The sequence below is a fragment of the Bos taurus genome, chromosome X (genome assembly GCF_002263795.3).
Source record: "Bos taurus isolate L1 Dominette 01449 registration number 42190680 breed Hereford chromosome X, ARS-UCD2.0, whole genome shotgun sequence".
In the NCBI taxonomy this organism is placed as follows: Eukaryota; Metazoa; Chordata; class Mammalia; order Artiodactyla; family Bovidae; genus Bos; species Bos taurus.
The window spans coordinates 117,250,836-117,277,802 of record NC_037357.1 but is presented as its reverse complement, the minus strand read 5'-3'; the positions used below and the strand labels follow the sequence as shown (position 1 = coordinate 117,277,802).

At 38.4% G+C, this 26,967-nt stretch overlaps 1 protein-coding gene and 1 non-coding gene across 3 annotated transcripts in view; one reads left to right on the top strand and one right to left on the bottom strand.

The window, feature by feature from the left end:
- Positions 1–15,287, top strand: part of LOC532174 (melanoma-associated antigen B18) — a 121,231-nt gene extending 105,944 nt beyond the window's left edge. Inside the window, exons 1-3 of one of the 2 annotated variants that reach the window (XM_015461768.3) lie at positions 12,926–13,110; positions 13,521–14,612; positions 14,735–15,287. In XM_015461768.3, the coding sequence (XP_015317254.1) occupies positions 13,579–14,601 (1,023 nt within the window). In that variant the 5' untranslated portion in view covers positions 12,926–13,110; positions 13,521–13,578 and the 3' untranslated portion in view covers positions 14,602–14,612; positions 14,735–15,287. Of the gene's footprint in view, positions 1–12,925; positions 13,111–13,520; positions 14,613–14,734 lie in introns of those variants that run through there. The other variant, XM_059883872.1, reaches the window with a different exon arrangement.
- A 5,323-nt stretch (positions 15,288–20,610) lies between these two features.
- Positions 20,611–20,733, bottom strand: LOC112445240 (U8 small nucleolar RNA). The gene has a single exon (XR_003033606.1). It is a non-coding gene; the product is annotated as a U8 small nucleolar RNA (small nucleolar RNA).
- Between the last annotated feature and the right edge of the window lie 6,234 nt (positions 20,734–26,967).

Below are 26,967 nucleotides of genomic sequence, written 5' to 3'. Positions count from 1 at the left end.
AGGAAATGGCATTGATGAATTTAACCCTAAGGCAAGCAGAGTATCCTTCCTTATGTGTTTCATTCCTTTAACAATTAAAGCTATTCATGGGCTGCTCTGATGCAAAATTAAAGTGACATCAAAACTTCTGCAGATAGACTTTCTCCCAAAGGAGACCTAAGCAATAACAGTGCAATCCCCATTGGAGTCTTAGAACACATTTTAGCCCAAGCACAACTCTATTCATGATAGTCAGCCAGGGCTTTGTAGCTGTAGAAATTGCAAGCCAGGCTAAAACAGGATAGTCCCCAAGTTTCCCTGTGTTTCAGTATCTATTGCTATGAAATAAATCCACCAGTTGCTTAAAAAACAGCAATGAATCATTTCTTACAATTTTGTAGGTGAGGAATTCCGGCAGGGCTTGGCTGCAGTCACTTTCTCAGCTGCATTTGACTGGTGGTTGAGCTAGTCTGGGAGATACAGAAAGGCTTCATTCAGAGGGCTGGTTCTCTCTATCCTCATATGCTGTCTCATATTTCAGTTTTCCGGTCTAAGCTTCTTTACAGCATGGAGGCTAGCTCCTAATAAAGAGAAAACAGTAGATGCCTCGTCAAAGTTAGACCTGGAACTTACCCGGTGTCACACCTGCCAAATCCTATTGGTCAGAGTATCACAAAGCCAGCTCAGATTTAGGAAGAGAGGACCCCAGCTCTTGATGGTATGGATACAACAAAGAAGTGATAGTGGTCAACTTTGAAAACAAATTGAACACTGCATCTCTATGTTGGTTACTCAGAGTCCCAGACTGGCCTTCCTTCTGTTCCCAGAGGAGCTCACTGACCTTTGCACGTCCTCCGGCAATGTGGTATAAACAAGTAGAGAGCAATGTGCAACAGATCTAGAGTTTCATTGTGGTTCCATCTCTTCTGAGTTAAGTAATGCAATGTAATAAATGCCCATCTGAACATTGTTTTCAAAATCTATGAAATTGGGATAATGCTATTACCTTGGATAGTTATAAGAATTAGAGACAAATATAGAGACTGGCATATATCAGGTGCTCATAAATATTTGTTGTTGTTGTTGTTGTTGTTAGATGATTGATGGGGAATAGCTCTCTAGCATACTTCTACCTAGAATCCTTATTATTAAGAAGGGGAAGTGAAAAACAACTGTGAAGCTCTTCTGAGACATCTCAAATCACAGAAGCACTCTGGCCTCCAAACATCAGAAGCCTCTTAAACGGGAGGAAATCTGAAAGAATGAAGGATAAGTCACACACTCAGAATTTTAGTTCAACCCTGAAAGTTGTGGAGACTGTTGATCTTCACCCCTCTTCAACATAGGAATCAGATAAGATCCTGAAAGATGTATTTAGGATACTACAGACCTTCTATCAATGCTTTGACTACATAGCTCAAATAAATAATAGTAAGTATATAAAGTAGACTCTCCATGTTGAAATTATATGGCATACTATACAATAAATATGTGTTTATTCATATCTATTACATATATATACAAATATGTATACATATGCTAAAAGAAATTCACTCTGTTAAGCTTCCCAAAGACAATGATTTATTATTTTTGTTATATGAAAGAAAGTGCATTCTATACACAGCACATACTCAATCAGAACCAGCTTTATGGACATGCTACCGCTGCAATTGAAAAGGGGACCATGCTTAGAAATCCCCATGCTTACTTCAAGGCTCTGCTGTCACCATCTTGAAATCCTTAGTAATTTCTGAACAAGGGCCCTACATTTTCATTTTTCACTGGGCCTGGAAAATTACTTAGCTGATCCTCACTTCAATATACTGTTAACTATAGATTCATATAATCCTGATGAGAAATTTTAATATATTTATTTATATGTGCTTATGAGTAAACCAATACATGCATAAAGTATTCAATAGACACAATGTATTTTGTATCCTATAGACAAAATGTCATTCAGCCATTCAACAAATAACTACTGAGGGCAGATTTATACCTATATTAAGGATATATTACTTCATTTTTTATTGGTATATTATTTTACATATTTTTTCTCAGGAAGAGAGAATGATCAAGAAGTTGTGTGATTCCTAAGACAAATGTTCCAACAGATGTTACTTGAAAGCTCCTCATTAACTATTCGGTAGAGGACCAGTGACGTGTAGACACTTTTTCCCTAAGTATCAACCCAGAGGTGTCTCTCATGGCCTGTTCAGTTCTCCACGTACGCAGTCAAGGGTAGTACTTTTACCGTCAGAAAAATAATGTTCATCATGTAGAATATAGTGATTCAACTGCCAAAGGCAATCTTCATGACATAAAACAGCAGCTCTTTTTTCTCTTTTTACAAATAAAATTAAGTATAATATTAATAACAGTATGATAAACTTTAGGAATGATGAAATTCTCTTATTTTTTCTGTATGTGGTTTCAGAATTCCTTTGGTTAATGAACAAGAGTAATTCCTTTCTGTAGAAACATTCTGATATAAAACATTGGGTGATTTTCAGAAATTTTCATATTTTGAAACTTAAAAAGATAAAATATAAGTTGTCAAATTAAGCAACTTAATAAAGGCCATGATAGTGAGGGATGCCTCATAGTTTCCAATGGCTTTCAAAATACAAACTAGTAAATCAAATTTCATTGTGTCCTCACAGAAATATCATAACTCAGTCTCCATCATAGAAGTGGGATTAGCAAATGTTTGCTTCTAACTAATGATAGCCCTGGTAAGAAAATTGCCAATCTTTAGCACATTCAAAAGTCCCAAGCCTTTATTAAGCCCAATCAACAAATCTGCAGTTTGAATTCTATTTTTGCACCTCCCTAACAAAGCTCTAATTAAAAATACAATAATTTTTACTATCTTACTGAGGCAGTGGATTATATTTTATGCCTTCTTGTTTCTAAATATTAATATGATAGTCCAATCATCTAGAGAGTCCTCCCCACTTTTTAAAAATGTTGACAAACAATTTCAAAAAGCTAAGAATGAGCAAAATATCTGTATATATGTGAGAGAACTTTGATTACATAGGCCTGTGGTGCAAAATGCCCTCAAGTTTTTGCATTATGAACAAATAATGTCTTAAAGATTTTCTGACCTTAAAACACTTAGCTACTATGCTATTTTCTTTGTGAAACAAGAAGAAAATAGTCTGTGTTCTGGGGATCCATAACAAAAACTCAATGGCAGATTCCATTCTGATTAAGATATGGATGATAGATTAGGCTATTGTTAAAACAGTCACTCCCCACCTTCTCCACACTGACCTGGATGAGAAAAGTACGTATCTATGATCCACTGATGCTGGGGTTGGCCATGACTTGATTTTGCCAACAGGATGTTAGTGGACATGACAAACTGAGACTGGAAATGTGCTTATATGATTGTGGCCTACAACTTGCTCTCATACATGCATATTGTCTCACTGCCATGAGAAGAGGCTACAAAGTAGCCCCTGGAGCAAAGACAGTGAGAGACACATGTAGCGGACTTGGATCCTAGCTTCAATTTGGATCCAAGCCCAAACAAACTCAGCCAAAATCACAAAATTTCAGCCAACTTGCATAAGCATGAGAGAGAAATAAACACTTGCTGCGTGCATTGAATTTGGGCTTTTTAAAAATACAACACAATTGTGACAAAAGCTAACTGATTCAACAAATAATTCAAAGAACTAAACAAGTGTAGCTCTTCCAGGGCAAAATCTGGTTCCATATCTACTCAGGCAAGGTACATTAGATTCATTGCTAGAATTGTTAAACTGAGACTTTAAACAACATGAAATTACTTGAAAATGACATTCCCTACAAAAATTCATGCAAAATGACTAAGCATTCTTTTTAAAATATTTATAACTTTCAATTTTTTTGTACCATCAACAATATGTTCATCCTGACATTCAGCAAATATGTTAAAATGTCTATCATAAGTTATCAGGCACATTCAAGCATCATTTAGACCCCTAACCAGGTATGCACAAGGACTGGTCAACAGTTCAATAAGCACAGGAAAGAAGATCCATCTAGGAACTTTCTGACACATTCTCCTTGTCACATTTATCTCATGGTGTCTTGAGTTGTTTACTATAGTCTTTACCACTGACTTGGCTAATTCTAGCAGTTTTACTACTATTACTGTTCACTACATTTCTCTACCTCTTTCCTCCTACTTTCTTTTTCTTTCCTTTTTTTTCCCCCCACAGCATTTTAAACAAAGTATCACCATGAAGAAAATTCTCCCAGAACAGCTATCTTTCTAATTTAGAGCAATTAGTTCCTGGGAATAGAAGGAAAGAATGGTAAAATATTCAAATATTGGAGTATTGAATGGTAAAATATTCAAATACTGAAGGGCTTCCCTGGTGGCTCAGAGGGTAAAGAATCGGTCTGCAAGACAGGAGGCCTGGGTTCGATCCCTGGATTGGGAAGATCCCCTGGAGAAGGGAAAGGCTAGTATTCTTGCCTGGAGAATTCCATGGACAGAGGAGTCTGGCAGGCTACAGTCCATGGGGTAACAAACAGTCGGACACAACTGAGTGACTTTCATTTTCACACTCTGTGAAATGTATTTTTTACACAATTCAAACAAATCACTTAGCTTAACCGTGCCTCAGTTTCCTTTCTCATCCATGCTCTGGGAAAAAGAACAATATATAACCACACGTTTTAGTATTGAGATGATCAAATGTTGTGTCTGAAAACACTGAAGTAATATGTCATTTTTTCTTCTTTATTTAAAAGCAGCTTTCAGCCATATCAAATTCTTTTCTTACAAAAAAAGCAGCCTTTCACTATTTCAATAATATACCTCTTTAAAGAGTCTTCCGCTAGGTATTTTGTCTTTACAAAAGCCAGATAAAAATTTTACAGGATGGGGAACACATGTATACCTGTGGCGAATTCATTTCGATATTTGGCAAAACCAATACAATACTGTAAAGCTTAAAAATTAAATTAAATTAAAAAAAATACATGACTACTGGAAAAGCCAAAAATAAAAAAATAAAAATGCCAAAAAAAATTTTACATGTAAAAACTTTTTTTTTCTAAATTTCTGTTGTAACATGGCTATTATGTATATACTTGATCATGAGTTTATTGCTACACAGTGGTGCAAATGGTTCAGAATACACTGTGTCAAAGAACAGATTGCTATTGTGATTGACATGTCTGCACCAGGGTTATAAGTGTTTCACAAAATATGTATGTTGTTTTGCTTTATTTGGTTTTGTTCTGTTTTATTTCTTCACAGTGTTTTTGTTTGATGTTGATGTGTTTAGTTCAGCTATGGCTCGGTCACTGCTACATGACTTCTCTTTTGATGTTTGTCTTTGGATTATTTATCCAGTCATCAGTCCAAGAATCAGGAAAAGGAAACAAAAACTAGTTTCATTCAAACAGGAAATGGTTTGGCATGGAATTATAAAAGGGAAGAGTTGGTTAAAACCATTGTTGAGATTTTCATATATTATCTCTGTACAGAGACAATATATGAAAATCTCAACAATGGTTATATTTTATTATCTATATATCCTACACTTCATTGCCATGAATATCTCAGAGATTTTTTATTGTTTAGTGAAATCCTCTACACCTTTAAAAGTGTCAAATCATAAAAACTGAGTTAAAAAAAAAACTATCCAGTCACTAAGATAAAACCCATATTTAAAGACCTAGATTAAAACTAAAGTTTAATAGGGATTACTTATTTTTATTTAAAAGCTCAGTGTCCTCTACACATAACTTCCTTAAAAGGACAATAAATGTACATATGTCTCAATAACCATCACAATATTAAATGTAGATGCAATGGAACATGAAATTTAATAATTCTGGAGAGTTTCTTAAGTTTTGAAAAAACATGACTCTAAGCCATGAAGAAGTTAATTACTTCAAAGCTTATTGATTCATTCTGAAAACATAAATTTTTAAATATCTTAGTCATCCTAAGGTTCAGTTGGTGTCTTACATTATACATAATACAACTGCAACAGACCCATCAACTATGTATCACTGAAAATAGAAAACAATTATAATGTAAATATAAAATATCACACATTAATCACAATATGCTTTGCCATCAGTTTCACATTTATATATAAGTACAATGCACGTAATCATTTTCTTTTAAATAAATTTTAAGTGCATTAAAAATGTATTATGCTTGCAGATATTGGCATTTTTAAAAGCTGTTCAAACTGAAATCAAATTAGAAAAAAAGTTAATATTCATTTTAATAGGAACACAGATGACTCAGTCTAGGAAAAGCCAATGATGAGTTGCTCTATTTTATACATTTAATGTAAATCTAATGTGTTGTCCTTCACATAGCAACATGATGCCATCATCAATAGAACATATGCTTTATGCTATTTTTCAAATGGTGATAATGAGTTTTTCTGAAGCAAATACAGTACACAACTGAATTTCACCAAATTCTATAGATGCCATAACTAGAGTAATTGAGTATATATTAATAGATTTAACTCTTTATGTTGTTGTTGTTGTTCAGTCATTAAATTGTGTCAGACTCTTTGAGACCCCATGGACTGGAGCCAGTCCAGGCTCTTCTGTCCATGGGATTTCCCAGACAAGAATATTGGAGTGGGTTGCCATTTCCTTCTGCAGGGGATCTTCCTGACCCAGGGATTGGACCCAAGTCTCCCTTATCTTCTGCATTACCAGGTGGTTCTTTACCACTGAGGCACCAGGGAAGCCCTTATATAGGACGTATTTATTTCTTTATTCATTACTTTCATATGCTTGTAGCTTAACAAGATTTTGGGTGGATTAATTTGTTCATCAACATTGAATAAGAAATTACTATCTCTGCTGATTAAAAGTAAAATGTTTATTGGATATTCATAGAATTGCAAGCTGTGGCACCAAATTATTGTATGTATATCTATATATGTATATATGCAACAGAATTATGGGTGATCAAATAGCTTTCTATATGTTCTAAGTCTTCTACAAAGAGTATGCTTCTCTATCCATTTTTAAAATGTTGGGTTGCCTTCATACTTTTTATTTCACTCTGTACTCTCTTCTTTGTCATGTCCATTCATGTTCAATGCTTCCATTTTCAAATGCCTCTTCTGACTTCAGATATACATCTCAAGCCCAGATCTCTTCTCTAATATTCAGCTTCATATATATATTTCTGCTTATCTGACATCTTCACTTGAATATTTATCAAAAGTGCCTCAAACACAACCTTCTTTAAACTGAACAAACAACCAAAACTCCAAATTACATCCATTTTTATGACTCCCACTTGTGGTAAATTGTACACTCACAGAATTCCCAATCTCAGTAGACACTGCAGTCATGAATGTAGCTGTGCAGACCCTGGATGTAAGCCGGTATTTTTGACACTATGTTCTCCTACATGAGCCATGTGCCAACAAGCACATGAGTCCTGCAAATTGTACCTACACACAGCTTTCTAATCTATCCAAATTTCTCCATCTCTGATGTCACAACCCTGGAATATGGTTCAAGTACCTGGAATTCTTTTTCCTATGTGGTTTTTGTTTGTCTTCCTTTGCTTCCCTGTTTTATATATATATATATACATATATATATAATTATGTAATATAATCCTTATATAATATAATTATATTGAATTATATATATTATATATAATTCAATATAATGTCTGTCCACATTTTGCTTATAATTTTATCTCAGCTCCCAGCACACTGCATGGTTGAATTCCTTATCAATACAATACTGTTGAATTAAGGATTATAATGTCTTGCATTCAGAAAAATATTAAAGTGGGAACAAAATACATGAAGTCAAGCTGGTATTCAAAGTGTATAGAATAATAACATTTTCACTTGCTCTAAGAATACATAAATCTGACCTTGAGACTCCACTTTTGACTTGAGTAAAAAAGACATCTAATTGTCTACCAGATTAAAAATAACATGGTTTCTTTTAAAAAGAGCTAAATTAAGAGCATATTTCCTAAAGGTCTTCAACTGAATGTTTAAGATAATTTTATCATGAATAATGTCCTATCATTAAGTGTTCCTGTAATAAATATCATGTTAATTTTTTCTTTATAATGACTTTAATACTAATTTATAGTTGAGACCAATGTTTAACTATTATTTTGCTTATCAAAATTATAAGTGATAGTATAAACAAAAAAAATGAAAAGGCTAAAACAGAAAGTAATGAACAGGGTTGAATTCAATAATAAAACTGTATAAAGTTGCTTATCTACTGTCAAGGAAACTGCCACTTCTGACCAGGAAAAAAAACTTCTCTGACACCTTTCTTCTCTATCTCTTTTTCAGTCTAAGCCTTTGGTATCTTCACGACTTTGGTCAAGATCCTGGTTTAGTAAATAAAAACTAATGGATGAAAGAAAGCTTTTTAATCTTATGAGCCTCACTTTCTTTGCCTGTATGATCCAATAAGTGAAACCCATGCCACAGGTGAAGTAAAACAGACACAGCACACTTCCTTGAATATAATAGGTCCTCAACAGATACATAGTTATTATTATTTTTACTTTAAAATATTTGTCCTCCCTCCTTACTCTTTCTCTTCATATCTCTGTGACTCAATAACAAACAGATGTTTTAGAGAATGGGGTGGGGAAACCTGTGTGTCCCATTCCATAGTTCAGCCACACTTTAGATTTAAAACAGTCTGGGACACTAGGATAATTAAATTTTCCCAGTCACAATTGCTTCTTTCTTGGAGCACTTCTCACTTATTTTATAGTAGTTGATAACTTGTCTTCCCATGACTTCTTATCTGCCCCATGAGTGCACATACATATACTGAGAGAGTTAGTTCTAACATTCCACTAAGAGTGAGAATAATAAAACAGATGAGCAACAAACCAAAACCTCCCAACTGATCAGATTTTAAAAGCGTCAAATAACCCAGTATTTGATATTTGCTAACAGTCATCAGGCACAATTGTTTTTTTGAAAAAAAAGTAAAAAGCAAAAACAGGACCCATAGCATTAGAGACTTTAAAACCTTTCATTCTAAATTTAGTATAGTATATGCAACTTGGGAGTTTCAGCTACCATTATGGTCAGAAATTCTTCTACATGAAGGAGATTTTTCATGGTGGACTTTGAAAATGGAAAGGGCCACATCGCAAGGAATGCAATCAACTTCTAGGAATTAAGAATGGCCCCTGTCTGACAGCCAGCAATAAAAAGGAGACCTCAGTTCTACTTAGTAACTTGATTCTGCCAACAACCTTAACCCTTGAACTGGATCCTTGCCCAGAGACTCCTGATAAGAACACAGCTCAGCCAACAAGACACTTTGAGAGTGAGGACCTGAGCAGAGAACACAAATGAACTGTACCAAGACAACTGACCAACAGAACTGGGAGATAATAAGTGGGTTATCTTAAGCCACTGAGTCTGTGATAACTTACTATGTAGCAATGGAAAGTTAAGCCACTGGGTATCTCAAAGAATGGATCAAGACTGAATTTAGGACTTTCTCAAAGTTTCAACCCAATAAATATTTCTAAGCAACTAACAATTTGTAAAGTTTGCAAAGTATTTTCTCACATATACTTTTATTTAATCATCCCACCAACTCAGTAAAAAGAGTATCTGTAGTCTCTATTCTAAACATTTTTTTTAACAGAGTCTCTTATAGGGTAATTTTATTGGTCAAGATCACAAAAGCAGACAGTGAAATGATACCTAAAATTCAAAACAAGGCAAGTGATAAGTAATAATGCTCAAAAGTGTGAGGCCATGATCAATATTAAACACTAAAGACTCACCAGGACCAGGATGAGAAAAGTCAGGCATTCACTTTGAGTTCAAAATTTGAGGATGAGGGAGGATCAAAAAATCTCATTAATCAAGATAAATTATGTCTCAATTCAGTATTTTAAAAAATCAAAATAATTGCCAAAACCCATGATAAGAAAATACCATACATAAAAAAAAAAAACATTCACTGGCTGAAAACAGGGTTAGACAACTGAAGCACTCACTCTCAGGGTCATACAAGTGCAGGCTCAGATCCTGTCTTTATGTATAACTTTGTATTTATTTATTTAATTATTTAAAATAAAGACAATGTTTTTATCACTCACCTCCACCTTAGTTCTAGTCCTGACTCAGTAACATGTACCGTTAGAACATTTCCTTATCTTCCATTTACTAAGCCATATTAACATATTCTATTTCTGAAATAAACTCTCTACTGTTATTTTGGTTGCCTGGCAAGTAGCAAACTTATGTGTTCAAAAACAGAGTTCACTTAAGCTGACAAAGTGACTCCTGGCTATGTCATTCTGAGCATGCTGTCATAGGTATTTGGCTCACTGAAGACAGTGCATCCATTCCTCTAAAATGGCCTCTATCTAAAATGGTCTTGTTCCTCCTTAATATCATTATCTTGGCTGGAGCGGATGTTTTAGAGGATGAGGTATAGGGATAAGGAAGACTCCAGAAATTCAGTCCTCCATGGGCAGTGTGGCCATTAAAATGGCTGAAATGGTATTGGATGCAGCAGACCTAAGTGTGGACAATTTGTTCAAACTGAACTGAAACAGAAAGTAAAGGTGAACAAAGTCCTCAACTACTGAAAGGCTGCACTTGTTATCAGGGGCAGAATCACTCTAAATGCCTTGTGCTTGAGAAGGCATTATTATACCATTCAGGGAGAAGCAGCATGGGCAGAAGCACAGAGGGAGAGGGAGGTTATAAAAAGTAAAGAACTCTAAAATAGTTCTAACAGTTTGTTTCTTACTTAAGACTCCTTACTCACAGTTTGAGTCTCTTTGCTCCAGAACATTCTATATTTCCAGACTTATTACCTTAGAAACAACCAAAAATGTCACCTACTCAAGAAGTAAATATTCATTTAAAAATCTAAATATTTAAATTACTAACGAGTGAATTGAGAAGTTGGAAAAATTATTTTTAATAAATTGAGAGAGCATATTAATTCAAAAAAGCAGATAAGTTTGCACTGACCACATTAATGGAGTTCTAATATGAAGTTCATTAGGACAGGCCTATATTAAATAAATTGTGAACCCAGAGGACAGAGTGCCACAATTTGTTTTTATGTCTAAATGTGTATAAACTAAAGTAGTAATAACACTTACAATACTTGCCATAATCCATGTTAGAATTTATAAAGAAAATAATAAAACTCAACTAGCATAATGATTGTATAGCTATATAGAAAGAATAGAGAAATTATACCCCTTCAAAGAATGCTGACTTTGAATAAATCATAGGAATATTTTCTATGTCTTCCAAAATCATAACTATTTGTAAGCACAAATACTATATCATGTAACAAACTCTAGGGCCTAAACACTGATTACCCCAATGCTGCTTGTTAATAGTAATTAATAGCAGATGAATTATTCAACCAGTTATTAACTGGTTTAGTTCTCAAGCAAGATTTTTTTGCTATTTAAAATTACAAAAAACAAAACAATTTTGGGCTAAAGAGTGTTCTGATATTGATTAGACAGAGAGATTTAGCTTTCTTTATCAGTCTATCTAGGCAGTAAAATAGGGCTATTGAAGGCTCACCTCAAAAAAAAAAGAGAGAGGATAACAGAGGGTTCTACCTATACATATATTTCAGGTAATAGTCTTGAGAAAGAATGATAGAATTAGAGAATTACAACTCAGCAGCTTCTAGTGGATTAATGGATGACAGTGATGATCCTCAATGATTGACAACATCACCACAATGGAAACTACAGACGGTATGGATCTCCAAACAGAATTTCAGTGTCACCTCTGGAATGGCTTTGCCAACAAAGCGTATTGGAATTCACTATATTATCAGACAGAAAAGAGAAAGCATTTGATCAAGTGTAGGAGTAAAGAAAAAACCTTTGATAAAAGTTCAACACCAGTTCATGGTAATAACTTTTAGAAAACTTACATTAGAATGCAATTTCCATATTGTTAAATCAATAGCAAACATATATAAGTGTGAAACTTTTAGAAACATTTCCAGTAAAGTCCAGAAGAGGGCATGGAGGTACAATACCAACTCTACTGTTCAAACCTGGACTGGACTGCATAACCAGTATACAGCCATACACAGCAATACCAAAACAAAGTTATGAATAATGAAAAAAGGTAATATGATTCTCTAATTAAAAACCCCAAGGAAATTGGCTGCCAAAGATTCAAATTTATAAGAAACTTCAAAAGCTGGTGCAGATCACTGTATCAAAAGGAAGATTTTTTTTTTAAAGGCTGTACCTCGTAGCATGTGGATCTTAGATCCCCTGCAGGGACTGAATCCATGCCCCTGCATTAGGAGCTCGGAGTCTTATCCACTGGACTCCCAGGGAAGTCCCAATAGGAGGACGCTTATCACAAAACAAGTAACTAGGATATATAATGGTAAATATATCTTAAAACAGCAGTGCTATCCAAAAGATACCTCAAAAGAAAACTAACAACAATGCACATGATGTTTATGGAAGTAAATGTAAAAAAAATTACTGACAGACTTAGGTAAAAGAAATCTCAAATAGAGCAACATATCTTATGTTTACTCATAGTGAGTAGAGTATTGTACAGTAGTCAATTCTCCTTAAATTTACAGATTTATGCCTTGCTTGATTGGTCTGGCACCCTACCAGATTAATAGCTCACTTGCAAAACATCAAGGTAAGAAACTGAGTGAGGACTGAGGGGAGAGCCCATTCCAAAATAAAAGTCCACAAAGAGCCACCCCCCCCCCCCCGACTATCAGTCTTGGGAGGCCCTAGACATGGTTGCTAGGCTCAGGCTACCCCTTACTTCCTACTGGGGGATCCGAGGGAAATGAAAACCCTGGTCTGTGGCCAGCTGACTTAGCTCAGCAGAGGAAGAAGTCCCAGGCCCTGTCATGAGTCAGGTAAAACTCCCTCATGTGAGTTCTGCACGATTTCTCCACCTACCAGGACAGACAGGGAGGCCCTTCCAGAACCGGTTCCCCCCCGCCCTCAATGGGGCAAACCCAGTTGGGCGATACCGGAAGTGCTTTCCCTGCCTTCCGCCGCGGCAGCTTTGGAGCTTGAGGCTTCAGTTGGAGAGGTGTGGTGTCGTGTATCTATAGAGGAACGAGTTCCAGGATTGGACAAGTGTCCAGGTGAACAATCTTAGAACTCAGGTGGTCCCGTAGAGCCCCTCCCTATCCTAACTTGCGCCATCCCGACCCTCAACCCCCGAGTGTCTCAAAAGTGACTGTTAGGCCCAACACCCCCTACTTCCACCAGGAGAATTTGTGGGATAGGAAGCCGTGGTCTGAAGGGGCAGCCTCAAGTCAGCAGAGGGAGTCGTAAAAGGACTGGTCAGGAGTCAAGTTCAGTATTCCGGGTTAGAATTAAGGTGACAAGCCCCTGATGAACAAAGGAGGCCCACAGAGTTCCGTTGGCCTCTGTCTTGTGGGTTCCTAAAACGGTACCCTTAAGGGGATCAACAAAGGCAGTTTTCTTGGAGCCAAGATAGAAGAATCTCCCTACGGAGGCTATACACGCCTTCTTTTCCTCTGTCTTCTAGGGTGAGCTCATCAACCTTGGCAGCTTAAGCAATTGCCTGCGGTCCCTGACCAGTCATCATGCCTCGGGGTCAGAAGAGTAAGCTCCGTGCCCGTGAGAAACGCCGCCAGGCCCGTACTGAGACCCAGGGCCTAGAGGTTGCTAAGGCCACTGGGGCAGCAGCAGCAGGAAAGCCCCATTCCCCGGTCTTTGGGGACAGACCTGAGAATCTGCCTGCTGCTGGGACACCCAGCACTCCTGAGGCACGTGAGGGAGCCACCGGTGCTACTGCAGCTAGTTCAGGCACCAACTCAGCTGAAAATATCAATAGCCCAAAGGCGGAAAGCGCAAGCTTCCCCAGGGGCGCTGAGAGCTCACTCAGTGAGATTTTAAGTAAGAAAGTGGTTTTGTTGGTGCAGTTTCTGCTGCAGAAGTATCAAAAGAGAGAGCCAATTAAGAAGGCAGACATGCTGAAGTTTGTTATCAAACAGTACAAGAATCATTTCAATGAGATCCTTAAGAGAGCTTCTGATCATATGGAGCTGGCTTTTGGTGTTGATTTGAAGGAAGTAGATCCTACCAGGCACTGCTACACCCTTGTCAACAAACTAGACCTCTCCTATGATTCAGCTCTGAATGAATATGAGCACATGCCAAAGACCGGCATCCTGATGATTGTGCTTGGTGTGATCTTCATGAGAGGCAACTGCGCCCCTGAAGAGGCAATCTGGGAAGTGCTGAATATGATGGGCATATATGCTGAAAGGAAGCACTTCATCTATGGGGATCCCAAGAAGGTCCTCACAGAAGATCTGGTGCAGCTCAAGTACCTGGAGTACCGCCAGGTGGCCAACAGTGAGCCTCCATGCTATGAGTTCCTGTGGGGCCCGAGAGCCCATGCTGAAACAAGCAAAATGAAAGTCCTGGAGTTTTTAGCCAAGGTTCACGATACCGTTCCCACTGCCTTCCCATCCTGGTATCAAGAGGCTTTGAGAGATGAGGAAGAGAGAGCCCGAGCCAGAGCTGCAGCCAGGGCTCGTACTGCTGCCCTGGCCAGTGCCCGCTCCAGAGCCAGAGCCAGCACCTCCTCCCAGGCTAAGTGAAATTCAAAAAGGTGTGTCAGCATTCTAACAGTGGAGGGCCAGGGTGGGACTGGAGAAGTGTATACCATCCTGGAGTTCCTGGTATATATTGCTAACTTGAAATTTTACCTTTCTCTTTTTTTTTCTTTTTTAGGTTGAAAAAGAGCAGTAACGTTCTAAGCTGTGGATGACCAGGGTGGGCCCACAGGGAAAACTATAATATCATCTTTGTGTTGCTGTTCTATATGGCAAACTTAGAGTTTAATCTTTTCTCTTTTCTTTTTCTTTCTATTTTTTCCTCTCTCTCTCTCTCCCTTCCTTTCTTTCCTTTTGTTATATTTCAAAGGTTTTCTTTTAAAGAAGATATACATTTCAGAATCTAAACTTACTAGTGATTTTGGTTGCATGTTAGATTTAACTCAATAGATATAAGAGTTTCATTATTTTGCAACATAAATGGGGAAACCTTTAGTATATATTGAACTAGAACAACACAACATGGCATGGTACTTTGGACCATGTGAAAAAATTCAACAGCAAAATTACTGGGATGAAAACATGCAGGGGGGTAAAATCTTAAAAAATATACAGTTCTTGCTTTCCCTTAATCATTTTAATCTGTTATTCTATAAAAATAAAAGATACATACCTGGCTTTGCTTAGCTTGTTAAAGAACATAAGAGAAATAAAATGTTTATAAACTGGAACTCATGCTGTCTGTCTCATTCATTCCCCAAATATTAATTGAGCATCTGCTCTTTGAAAACTATTGTGTTAGAAATGGTGAAACCATTTCTAGGGGGATACAAAACACCCCTGCCTTTAGAATTGTACAGTTAAGGAGCAGTAATTATATACAGAACATGGTGAAATACTCTTTAAGATTTAAAGGAGTAAAGAGGCGAGGGGACAAATATGGGATTGGGAGAAGTGGGAGGGGGAAGGTGTTTGGCTGAAAACAATAGAGTGCAAATTTCCTGGGGAATAGTAGTTTGGGGTTTGGGGAAAATATAAGTCTCTCAGTGGGCTATCCTGTTCAGTTAAGCTGGGTGGTAGGCTAGATGAGGCTGTGGGACTGAAGAACAGAGGCCAGGTATACAAATGGTGTTTTCTCAGTGCTGGAGGACAAAACCCTGGAAGGCAAACCTGCTTGTAAGTTACTTTAGTATCAATATACCAGAGGAAAAGCTTCTCCTGGGCAGAAATGGAAGGTGTCTGGTGCTCTTTTTCAGGTGCAGCTGAACACAGAGCACAACCTAGCTGTTTTATGCACATCATCTCCAAGGAATTTCTGAGAAATAAAGGTGATACTCCCTTGAGGTGGAATGCTGAGAACCAGCTCCTAAGGCATTAGAAAGGCATTTTAATTAGGTTATCTTGGGTATAATTTTGCAAACTCTAAGGGAGGGCTCCATGTCTTGTGGTGAAGAAATGAATAAAAATACAGGTAATTTGGATGGAAAGGCACCCAAGGGGAAGTTGTTGGTCCTTGACACAAATTCTAGGACCTTGGAGTTGGCATCCAACTGGGATAGACAGCCACACACACAAATTAAGTAGTCCTTAATTGGGGGAATTTATTTTGCTTTTTTTGCTAAGCAGAATTATGGGATCATTAGGTGGAAAGCTGCATATTTGGTGATACCATCCAAATTAATATAACAAAAATCTTTGCAGAGGGGAGGGTGGTACCATCTGCAGTAAAAAAAAAAAAAATCATATACCTGCCATTCATTAAAGATGTTACTCAGTCAAGTGCTTCATATCCATTGCATATATTCCAACAGTCCTACAAGGTAGGGCTTATCAGACATTGCAGATGAAGAACTTGTAGTTTTCTCAAGCTCACATAGCTGATAAGTGAAAACAGCTGGGACTAGACCCTTGGTCCACATTTTTCTAGAGCCCACAGTTGTCCACTCCTCCAGCCCGAGGCAGACCTGTCTCTTCATTCTCTGTTATTCTCACTACTACAAGATATATCACATACAATTAAAAAATAAGACGCTCTAATCAAAGTACAAAAAGCAATCCTGATGAAGGAAGGTGAATATGAGAATGAAGCACAGTTTGGGGCTTGTCTGTGGGTTTCATTTGCTGAGAATCCTCTTGTCACTAACTAGCCCCAGGGATCTGTGGTAGCTGACTCTGCTCACATACGGGCATAAGTCCTGTTCCAGCACTTCCCTGCATTATAGCTTGTTCCCCCCGGGTCTTCCCCAGTGTGCCCTCTTGCCCAGATAAAACTTCATATGCTGACGAGCTCTCTACTGTGACCTCGAGCTGCATCAAGCTCCCTGTGACACAAGCAGTCCAGAGTCACCTGCCCTCCCTTGATTAGAGCATTCCAACTCTCTGTACATGAAGGTCCCATCCCTGCCAGTGGAACCCTGATTATGAAGTCTAGATACCTGGTTACCACAGCCCCACTCCAAGCCCACAAATATCAACGTGTATTTCAAATAAGCTGGTGATCACAATCTTATTTCTTACAGAATACTGGTTCTTGGTACCAGTTTGAAGGCACATGGGGGATTTTTGTAAGTGACCCAAATATTGTTGGTAGGATTCTGCAGGGATGTGTTATTTGATACTGGCCACCACTCCAGTATTCTTGCCTGGAGAATTCTATGGACAGAGGAGCCTGGTGGGCTACAGTCCATGGGGTCACAAAGAGTCAGACACCACTGACTAACACTAACACTGAATACATACACCAGTGAGTGAGCTTACAAAAGCCTCCCTTATAAGTTGAGGATGAGAAAAGACCATGGAAATCACTCTCAAGTGAACATCTACTGAGGCTGAATTCCTCAGAACCACAGTCCTTCTAGGAGAGGAAAATGATTTCTTGGCAAACATTCTGCCTTTGAACAATAAAGATCAAAAGAATTCACCATCTTTCATACACCTCTTATCTCAGTTCATGCCCCAGAGAAAAATCCTAGTTTTCCTTTGTGCCTAATGTCACCTATAAATGTGTTCTACACGTTCGTTCCAATCCACTTGTACTTGGGAAGACCCATGTGACTACAGAGACACTGAAATATGAACAGAAACATTGTTTGTCACCCCCCCCCCCACCCCGGGCCAAGGTATTTGAAAGCAAGTACGCCACCTCCAGGCTTTCTGTTCCATTCAGCAGCAAACATGGAGACTGCTCGTTGAGAAGTGGAAGCACTGATGGGAGCTGATCCCTGGGTTGTATGACAGTGGAGGCCCCTGTCTACCCACATTGGACTTCATATGTATAGGAATAAACTGTTGCTTTAAGCCATTGTAGGTCCACAGGTTTTGTCTGTTGCATCAGTTACTTTATCGGATTAATGCATACCTACTATTTTGGTAGTCAGATGTATTTAAATATTATAATTACAAAGGTAATAAATAGTACATGTATTTTTCTTTCAAAAATTCTAACAATACAAATATATTACAGTTTCCCCCTTCCCTCAAAATCCAGCCCCCTCCTCAGAGGCAACCACAATTAACAACGTGAAAATGAAAAGTGAAAGTGAAAGTTGCTCAGTCATGTCTGACTCTTTGCGACCCCATGGACTATAGAGCCCATGGAATTCTCCAGGCCAGAATACTGGAGTGGGTAGCCTTTCCCTTCTCCAGGGGATCTTCCCAACCCAGGTATCGAACCCAGGCCTCCCACATTGCAGGTGGATTCTTTACCAGCTAAGCCACAAGGGAAGCCCAACAACCTGATGTGTGTCACTTTAAAGCTAATCTGAGGCTTTCTCATATGTAGATGCACTATAAAAATATACTGAGGACTCTGGTAATATAGTGGATGAGAGTCCGCCTGCCAATGCAGGAGACATGGGTTCCATCCCAGAAATCTTCCAGGAAAATCCCACATACCGCAGAGCAACTAAGCCCATGCACCACAACTACTTAGCCCATGCTCTAGAGCCTGTGAGCTGCAACTACGGAGCCCATGTACCTGGAGTCTGTGCTCTGCAACAAAAGAAGCCACCACAATGAGAAGCCTGAGCACCACAACTGAAGAGTAGCCCCCACTCACTGCAATGAGAGAAAGCCCACACACAGCAACAAAGACCCAGTGCAGCCAAAAATTAATCAATTTTAGAAATATATGTTGAATTTAGCATACATGATCAACAACGTACATATTGTTCTGCTTCTTGACCCTGTCACTTAACAAAATGAATGCAGGATATTTCCATGACAGCACACATAGATCCACCATACTCTTTTAACTACTCTCTAGGGTTATTTTTCTTTAAAAAAAAAAAAACAAATCTTTACTGAGATATAGTTAATAAAAAACTGCAATTTTAAAATGTACAATTGGATGAGTTTGGACATTTGCATACCCCTGTGAGGGTTTCCCTGGTAGCTCAGCTGGTAAAGAATCCACCTGCAATGCAGGAGACCCAGTTCAATTCCTGGGGCAGGAAGATCCCCTGGAGAAGGGATAGGCTAACCACTCCAGTATTCTTGGGCTTCCCTGGTGGCAGAGATGGTAAAGAATCCGCCTGCAATGAGGGAGTTCTGGGTTCAATCCCTGGATTGGGTAGATCTCCTGGAGGAGGGCTTGGAAACCCACTCCAGTATTCTTGCCTGGAGAATCCCCATTGACAGAGGAGCCTGGAAGGCTATAGTCTATGGGGTTGCAAAGAGTCGGACATAACTGAGAGACTAAGCACAGCACAGCACATACACCTGTGAAATCATCACCACAGTCATTGTAACAGACATATCCATCTCCTCCAAAAGTGTCCTCATGTCCCTTTGTTTTTTTCTTTCAGAGTGAAAACACCTGACATGAGATCTATGCTCTTTCAAACTTTTTCAGTATTGTTACCTGTGGGTACTATGTTGTACAGCAGATCTCTAGAACTAATTCATTTTGTGTATCTGAACCAGTATAACAATTGAAAGAAAAAAAAAGTGAAAGTGTTAGTCACTTAGTCATGTCTGACTTTTTGCTATAGCCTGCCAGGTTCCTCTGTCCATGGGATTTCCCAGGCAAGAATACTGGAGTGGGTTGCCATTCGCTTCTCCAAGGGATCTTCCTGACCCAGGGATCAAACCTGTGTCTCCTGCATTGCAGGCAGATTCTTTACTGTCTGAGCCACTAGGGAAGCCCATTAAGCAACTCCTCATTTTCCACTCACCCCAGCCCCTAGTAACTACACTTAATTCTCTGCTTCTATGAGTTTGATAATTTTAGGTACCTCCCTTAAGCAGAACCATGAAGTATTTGTCCTTCTGTGATTGGCTTATTTCACTTAGCATAATGTCCTTCAAGTCCATCATATTGTTGCAAATGGCAGGATTTCCTCTTTTAAGACTGAATAATATTCCATTGTGTATGTGAGTGTATGTATGTGTATGAATCACATTTTCTTTCTTCATTTACCTTTGATGGACATTTGGGTTGTTTACATATCTTCGCTGAAGAGTGCTACAAGGAACATGAATGCAGACATCTTTTCAAGATCTTGATTTCCATTCTTTTGAATACATATCTAGAAATGAGATTGCTGAATTATATGGTAGTTCTACATTTAACTTTTTAAAGAAACTTTCATACTGTTTTCTATAGTGGCTGCACCATTTTACATGTCCAACAATAGTATACAGGGCTTCCCTGATGGCTCAGCAGGTAAAGAATCCTCTTGCAATGCAGGAGACATAGGAGATGTGGGTTCGATCCCTGGGTGAGGAAAGAAACCCTGAATGAGGAAATGGCAACCTACTCCAGTATTCTTGCCTGGGAAACCCCATGAACAGAGAAGCCTGGCGGGCTACAGTCCATGGGGTCCCAAGAGTTGGACATGACTATGCAAGCACGCAGTGCAGAAACAATACACAAAAGCTCAATTTCTCAACATCCTAGCTAACACTTAATTATCCTTTTTAAAAAGTATAACCATCCTAACTGGTGTGAAGTATTATCTCATTGTGGCTTTGACTTTCATTTTCTTGATAATTAGTGATATTGAACATCTTTTCATACCTTTTGGCCATTTGAAGGGAAGATCATCAGGAAGAATATGATAGGAGCAATCAAGGTGTTACAAGTATTCATTATGCACAGATGTTAATTGCACACCAGTCATCATGTTCCAACCTTCATTCCAAGAAAAAGACAGGTAAGGATTATCTTACTTCTGTTTGTGTGATAATTAACCGTTTTCCTCCTGATGGACATTAAAAACTGTTTGAGATTTGTTGCTATGAGTAATAGGACTGAAATCAGTATCTTTGAATGTGAAATCTTAGACAGATATGCATACTTTCTCTCAGGAAAAACATAGTAACATGCAAACTTGATTAAACTGGGAAGAGTGTGAAGACTTAAAATTTTTACAAATATTGCTGAACTTCTGTTCCAAAAATGCCATACCAATTTATAGTCTCTCAGATTCATGTGTGTGAATGCTTTACATTCTCACAGACATTTTATTTCATTAGTCTTTTAAATTTTGGCCAAATTTTGGGATGAAAGTTACTGTCTCATTGTTATTTTAGTTCCTTATTTTCAAATAGGTTGAGTATAAAATTAAACTCTCACCCATATGGAGCTGGACTTCAGCATTAATGTCTTGAATGCCAGGATTCTCCTAGGCGTACTTTACATTCTGAAATATCAACAAGACATTCCTCCTTTACTTTGAAATGCAAGAACTCAATGAGAACGATCAGTTGCTGGGCAAGAGAACTGGGCAGGACGCCCTTAGGTAGTGAAGATGTGTGATCAGAAAAATTGCCAGAGGTCATGAGAGGCCACATGAAAAACCTCATCCAGAGAGCCCATGGCAGGCTGGCAGGCAGCATTCTGGATTTAGAGTTTAGCAGAAGGGAGAGAAGGGACTATAAGGGGAGAAGGTAGAAAATCTGGGCAGAGGGTTAAAGATCACTTCTGTTAATCAACTTGGGAAATCTCTGAATTACCACCAGCAGCTGGAAGTTGAGAAGTCTCTGGGCATATCTACTAGATGAAAGGCATAGAGAGGCATGCCAAACATCTCACATGCCTTTGAATTCTCTGTGCCTACCATCAGGCAGAGTATAGGGAGCTTTTCTGTGTCACCCAGTGATTCTAGATGCTGGGAGAGCGCTATATCTCTTGGCTATTCTGGTGGTTCACTGCATCCTTGCTAGTGTTCCTGGCTGGGAGCTGTGCTAATGGCTGCTGGAGACTGGTATTTTCACCCTGTGTACAGGCCCTCCTCCACTGAATTTGGGGCAGAATGAGTGGGAAGGCTCGGGAAGTGGTGACAGTTGAGACAGAACACAAATACCAGTAAGTAGTGAAAGAGGACCTAAAACTGCAGAGAAAGAGAAACTGGCGGGAGATCTCCTGAGGCTAATTACCATAATGACTGCATATAAAGAGCTGAGTGTGAACATGTCTGGAAAAAATAATCTAGATGACATCTCCAACTCAGACTGTCCCACATGGTTCCTGAATTCTTTTTTTTCCCAATTCTTTTCAGTTCTATTTCTTCTCAATAACTGTGTAAAATAGTTATACCTATTTCTTGATTTAACAACTGTGACATTTATTTACTTTAAATGTTCAGAACAGATTTTAATTTTTATACATAAAAATTTCATTAAAATCCTAATACACCAAATATTGGCAAAAATCATAAACAATAAACAGTAAACATAAATCCAAATGAATAATAAACATAGGAATATGTTAAACATGAAAAAATAATGTTATTTTTTCACCTATCAAAGCAAAATTATAAACCTAATTGTAATTATGTTACAGTATTCCCATGTATCCAAATAACTGTTTGTTTGTGGGGTTGTTTTCTTTTTTTTTTTTTGGTATCTTTGGCTGGTTTTGATATCCATGTGATAGTGGCCTCACAGGATAAGTTTGGGAGTGTTCCTTCCTCTGCAATTTTTTGGAATAGTTTCAGATGGATAGGTGTTAACATTTCCCTAAATGTTTGATAGAATTTGCCTGGGAAGCCATCTGCATGTGGGCTATTGTCTGTTAGAATTTTTTAAATCACAGTTTCAATGTTAGTACTTATGATTGGTCTGTTCGTATTTCCTGCTTCTTTCTTGGGAGACTGTACATTTCTAAGAAATTGTCTATTTCTTCTAAGTTTTCCGTTTTATTGGCATACAGTTGCTTATAGTAGTCTCTTAGGTTCCTTTGTATTTCTGTGGTTTCCGTTTTAATTTCTCCTCTTTCACTTCTAATTTTATTAATTTGAGTCCTCTCCCTTGTTTTTTGTTCATGAGTCTGGCTGAAAGTTATCAATTTTGTTTATATTTTAGAAGAATCAGCTTTTAGGTTCATTGATCTTTTCTATTGTTTTCTTCATCCTATATCATTTATTTCTGCTCTGATCTTTATGATTTATTTCCTTCTACTAACTTTAGATTTTGTTTGTTCTTCTCTAGTTGTTTTAGGTATAAGGTTAGGCTGTTTGAGATTTTTTTTGTTTCCTGAGGTAAGATTGTATTGCTATAAACTTCCCTCTCAGAACTTCTATGTTCCATAGGTTTTGGATCATCATGTTTTCATTTTAATTTGTCTCTAGGTAATTTTTTATTTCTTCTTTGATTTCTTCAGTGATCTATTGGTTATTTAGCAAAATATTGTTTAGCCTCCATGTGCTTGTGGGTTTTTTTTTTTTTTAGCTTTTTTCCTTGTAGTTGATTTCTAATCTCATAGCATTCTGGTTGGAATATATAGGCATATATACATACACACACATATACATTCCTATATAGTCATACTCATACTATACAAAAAAGCTGAAGCTCCAATACTTGATGCTAGGAAAGACTAGGGGCAAGAGCAGAAGGGGGTGGTAGAGGATGAGATGGTTGGATGGTATCACTGACTCAGTGGACGTGAGTTTGAGCAAACTCTGGGAGAAGGGAAGGACTGGGAAGCCTAGTGTGCTGCAGTCTATGGGGTGGTAAAGAGTTGTACATGACTTAGTGACTGAACAACAATAACAACACTTATACTAACAAATACACACAATTGGTAGTTGTTTCTGTGTGAGCACCCATGCAGAGACTTAACCCAGAAGGGGACTTTGTTTGTATAGTTCCTTTTGCTCAATTATAAAATGAATGCCCATTACAAAGGCAAATACACTGAAAAAAGTCAATAAAGAATAAAGGGACCACATCCTCATGATCTTCTGAAAAGCCTCTGAATACATGGAGCTGCTCTTTTACCTTAGGTTGAAAGAAGTAGAATCTATCAAGCACTTCATGGCCTTGTCAGCAAACTGGATGTCACTAACGTTGGGAGTCTAAATGGTGGCAGGGGCTTCCCAAGAGAGTCTTCTGATGAGTCTCCTTTCATGAAAGGTAACTGCCCTACTAAGGAGGAGATCAAGGAATTCTTGAATATAATGAGGGTGAGACAGAGAAAACACTTCATCGTTAGGAGCCCAGAAAGCCTATCACTCAAGATTTATGCAGGAAAAGTAACTGGAGTGCCAGCAGGTGCCAACAGTGATCCTCCATAGTATGAATTCCTATGGGGTCCAAGGGCCCATTCAGAAACCAGCAAGATGAACATCCTGGAGGTTTGGCAAGGTCACTTACACTATCCACAGTTCCTTCCCACACCAATATGAGGAAGCTTTTAGAAATGAGGAAAAGAGAACCTGACCAAGTTATAATGAGGGTAAGCACTACTGACACAGACAGCACATGTTCCAGGGTCATGTCCAGTTTCTTCTCCTACCCACAATGAGTCTGCGCTGGTTTCTTTAATTTGTTGTTGAAGAGAGCAGTTAATGTTTCAACTAATGGAGAATTGGTGCTGGGCTAGAAGAAACAACGTTTATCATTTTGTCTTCCTGTTTTATGTGATACCTTGGAGATTTCCCTTCCTTCCTTCTTCCTTCTTTTTATAAAATAAAATTTTCATTCTTTTTAAATTTCTTTCTTCTTTCTAATTAATTCCTAAATGTGTCTTTTAACAGGAGATTTAAATAGCTTCAGAATATAAGTTTACTAATCAAATCTTTGGTTACATACTTAACTCTGTGTATCAGGTTTAAGAGCATAGGAACTATGTATTTTGGAAAACAAATTGGGAAATTTTTATCTTATTTTGTGATATAAAGCAGAATATTATGCGATTGAGTAGCTGTTTCTTTGGAAATATAAAAAAATTAGTAGTAAAATTGTTGGGCTTAAGAAATAGGTAATGTGAAAGACGGTGACTCATGGCCTTCCTAATACTTTCAGTCCATCATTTTGTAAAATTAAAAGATGTGTACATGAATTACTTAATCAAAGAAAGTAGGAGAAATTAAAACAAATTAGATAGCACTTCATTGGCTCATTAATTCTCTAAATATTAACAGACCGCATGCTCTGTGGAAAACACCTTGATATTCTTGGGGATGTTACCGATTGTGTGTCTAGGAGCAATTAGAAGTTAAAATGTATCACATTAGTGCAATTTAAAAGGAGTAAAGGGATAGGAGCCCAAGTAAGAGCAGGTAGGTGTAAAAGCCCTGAGGCAAATCAATTTGGACATTTGGGAAACTGCAGCTTTTCAGTGTAAAGTAAGTTTTAAGCTTATCTATAAGGTGAATGAGGTAAGGCTATGGGGGACCCTCAGATGGTATGTCTCAAAGTTGAGAGACTAAAGCCTAAAGTATAAAATGGCCCTTAGCAGTTACCCTTGAATCCTTGATAAATTAGAAAGAAACTCTCCACTGGGAGAGACAAGGTAGGTGTTACTAGTTCCAGCGCATTTGATCACAGTTTACAAAGTAGCTATTTTACATTCTCAACCACAAACTCATGCTGCTGCTGCTGCTGCTAAGTCACTTCAGTCGTGTCCGACTCTGTGCGACCCCATAGACGGCAGCCCACCAGGCTCCCCCGTCCCTGGGATTCTCCAGGCAAGAACACTGGAGTGGGTTGCCATTTCCTTCTCCAATGCATGAAAGTGAAAAGTGAAAGTGAAGTCACTCAGTCGTGTCCATCTCTTAGCGATTCCACGGACTACAGTCTTCCTGGCTCCTCCGTCCATGGGATTTTCCAGGCAAGAGTACTGGAGTGGGGTGCCATTGCCTTCTCCACAAACTCATGCTATCTTCCATAAAAAACGAAGGATGACTCAGAGGGTAGAAAGGAGAACTCACAAGACTGAGGTGATAACCAGAGTTTTTCCCAGGCTTTGAAATCAAATCAGGAAACTGAAACATTTGTCCATTGCTGTTGCCCAGTGACTCTTATACTTCCCATTTGCTTGTTTCTAAACAAGAATGTCTATAGATTCCTACTGCTATATCTCCATTGTACATTGGATTTGTTAGAACAGATGTCTTGTCTCTTTATCTTACTGCTACTGCTAAGTCACTTCAGTCGTGTCCGCCTCTGTGTGACCCCATAGACGGCAGCCCACCAGGCTCCCCTGTCCCTGGGATTCTCCAGGCAAGAACACTGGAGTTGCTTGCCATTTCCTTCTCCAACGCATGAAAGTGAAAAGTGAAAGCGAAGTCGCTCAGTCATGTCCGACCCTCAGCGACCCCACGGATTGCAGCCTACCAGGCTCCTCCATCCTTGGGATTTTCCAGGCAGGAATACTGGAGTGGGGTGCCATTGCCTTCGGAGATTCATTCTGCCCAAGTGGTATGCTTAATGAACTTCCACCCAAGAGTCTCATCATCTGCAGTTGGACCTGGTTTAGATGATGAGACTTGGATTTTAAGTCAATTGTGTAATGAGGCAAAACTCTGAGGGATCTTGAGAGAGGGTGAATGAATTTTGTATAAGGTAGGGGCAGGAAATATTGAAGCCTGGAGAGTAAACTGTGGCAGGCAGAACCTCATGTGACCCCCCTGATCACCAATTCCTGGTGATCATGCCTTTGTATATTGGTTTAGGGTGGGGCCTCTGACTTGCTTCTAATTAATATATTATGACAAAGGTGATGAGATGTCACCTCTATGATGACATTACATTATATGTGTTACAGAAATAATTAGAAAAACAAACCATCCTGCTGATTCAAAAATTCCTCTCCACATATTATGCATAAAATAAAAAACAAATATAGATTATTAAGGAAATATCTTTCTTGAAAAAATTATTACCAAGGTACAAAGGGAATTTTGAAATAGGGGGAGGGGAAATATTGCAATAGAGAAAAGCTGTAACCATAAGATCTCCAAGAATCTCAAGTATTAGGCAAAAAGGGTTTTTCTTTTCTAAATGGGAGTTAACAACACTAGAAAGACTGGGTGTGGGGAGAGGGCATGAAGTGGGTAGCGTGACTGGATACTGAATCAGAGAATGTTTTACCCTGAGGCCTGCCTATTCTCAAGACAGGTTGTCTGCTAGGTCTGGTGAGAGGAGGCCAAAATTCAGGAGACTGGAGGAAAAAGAGAAGCT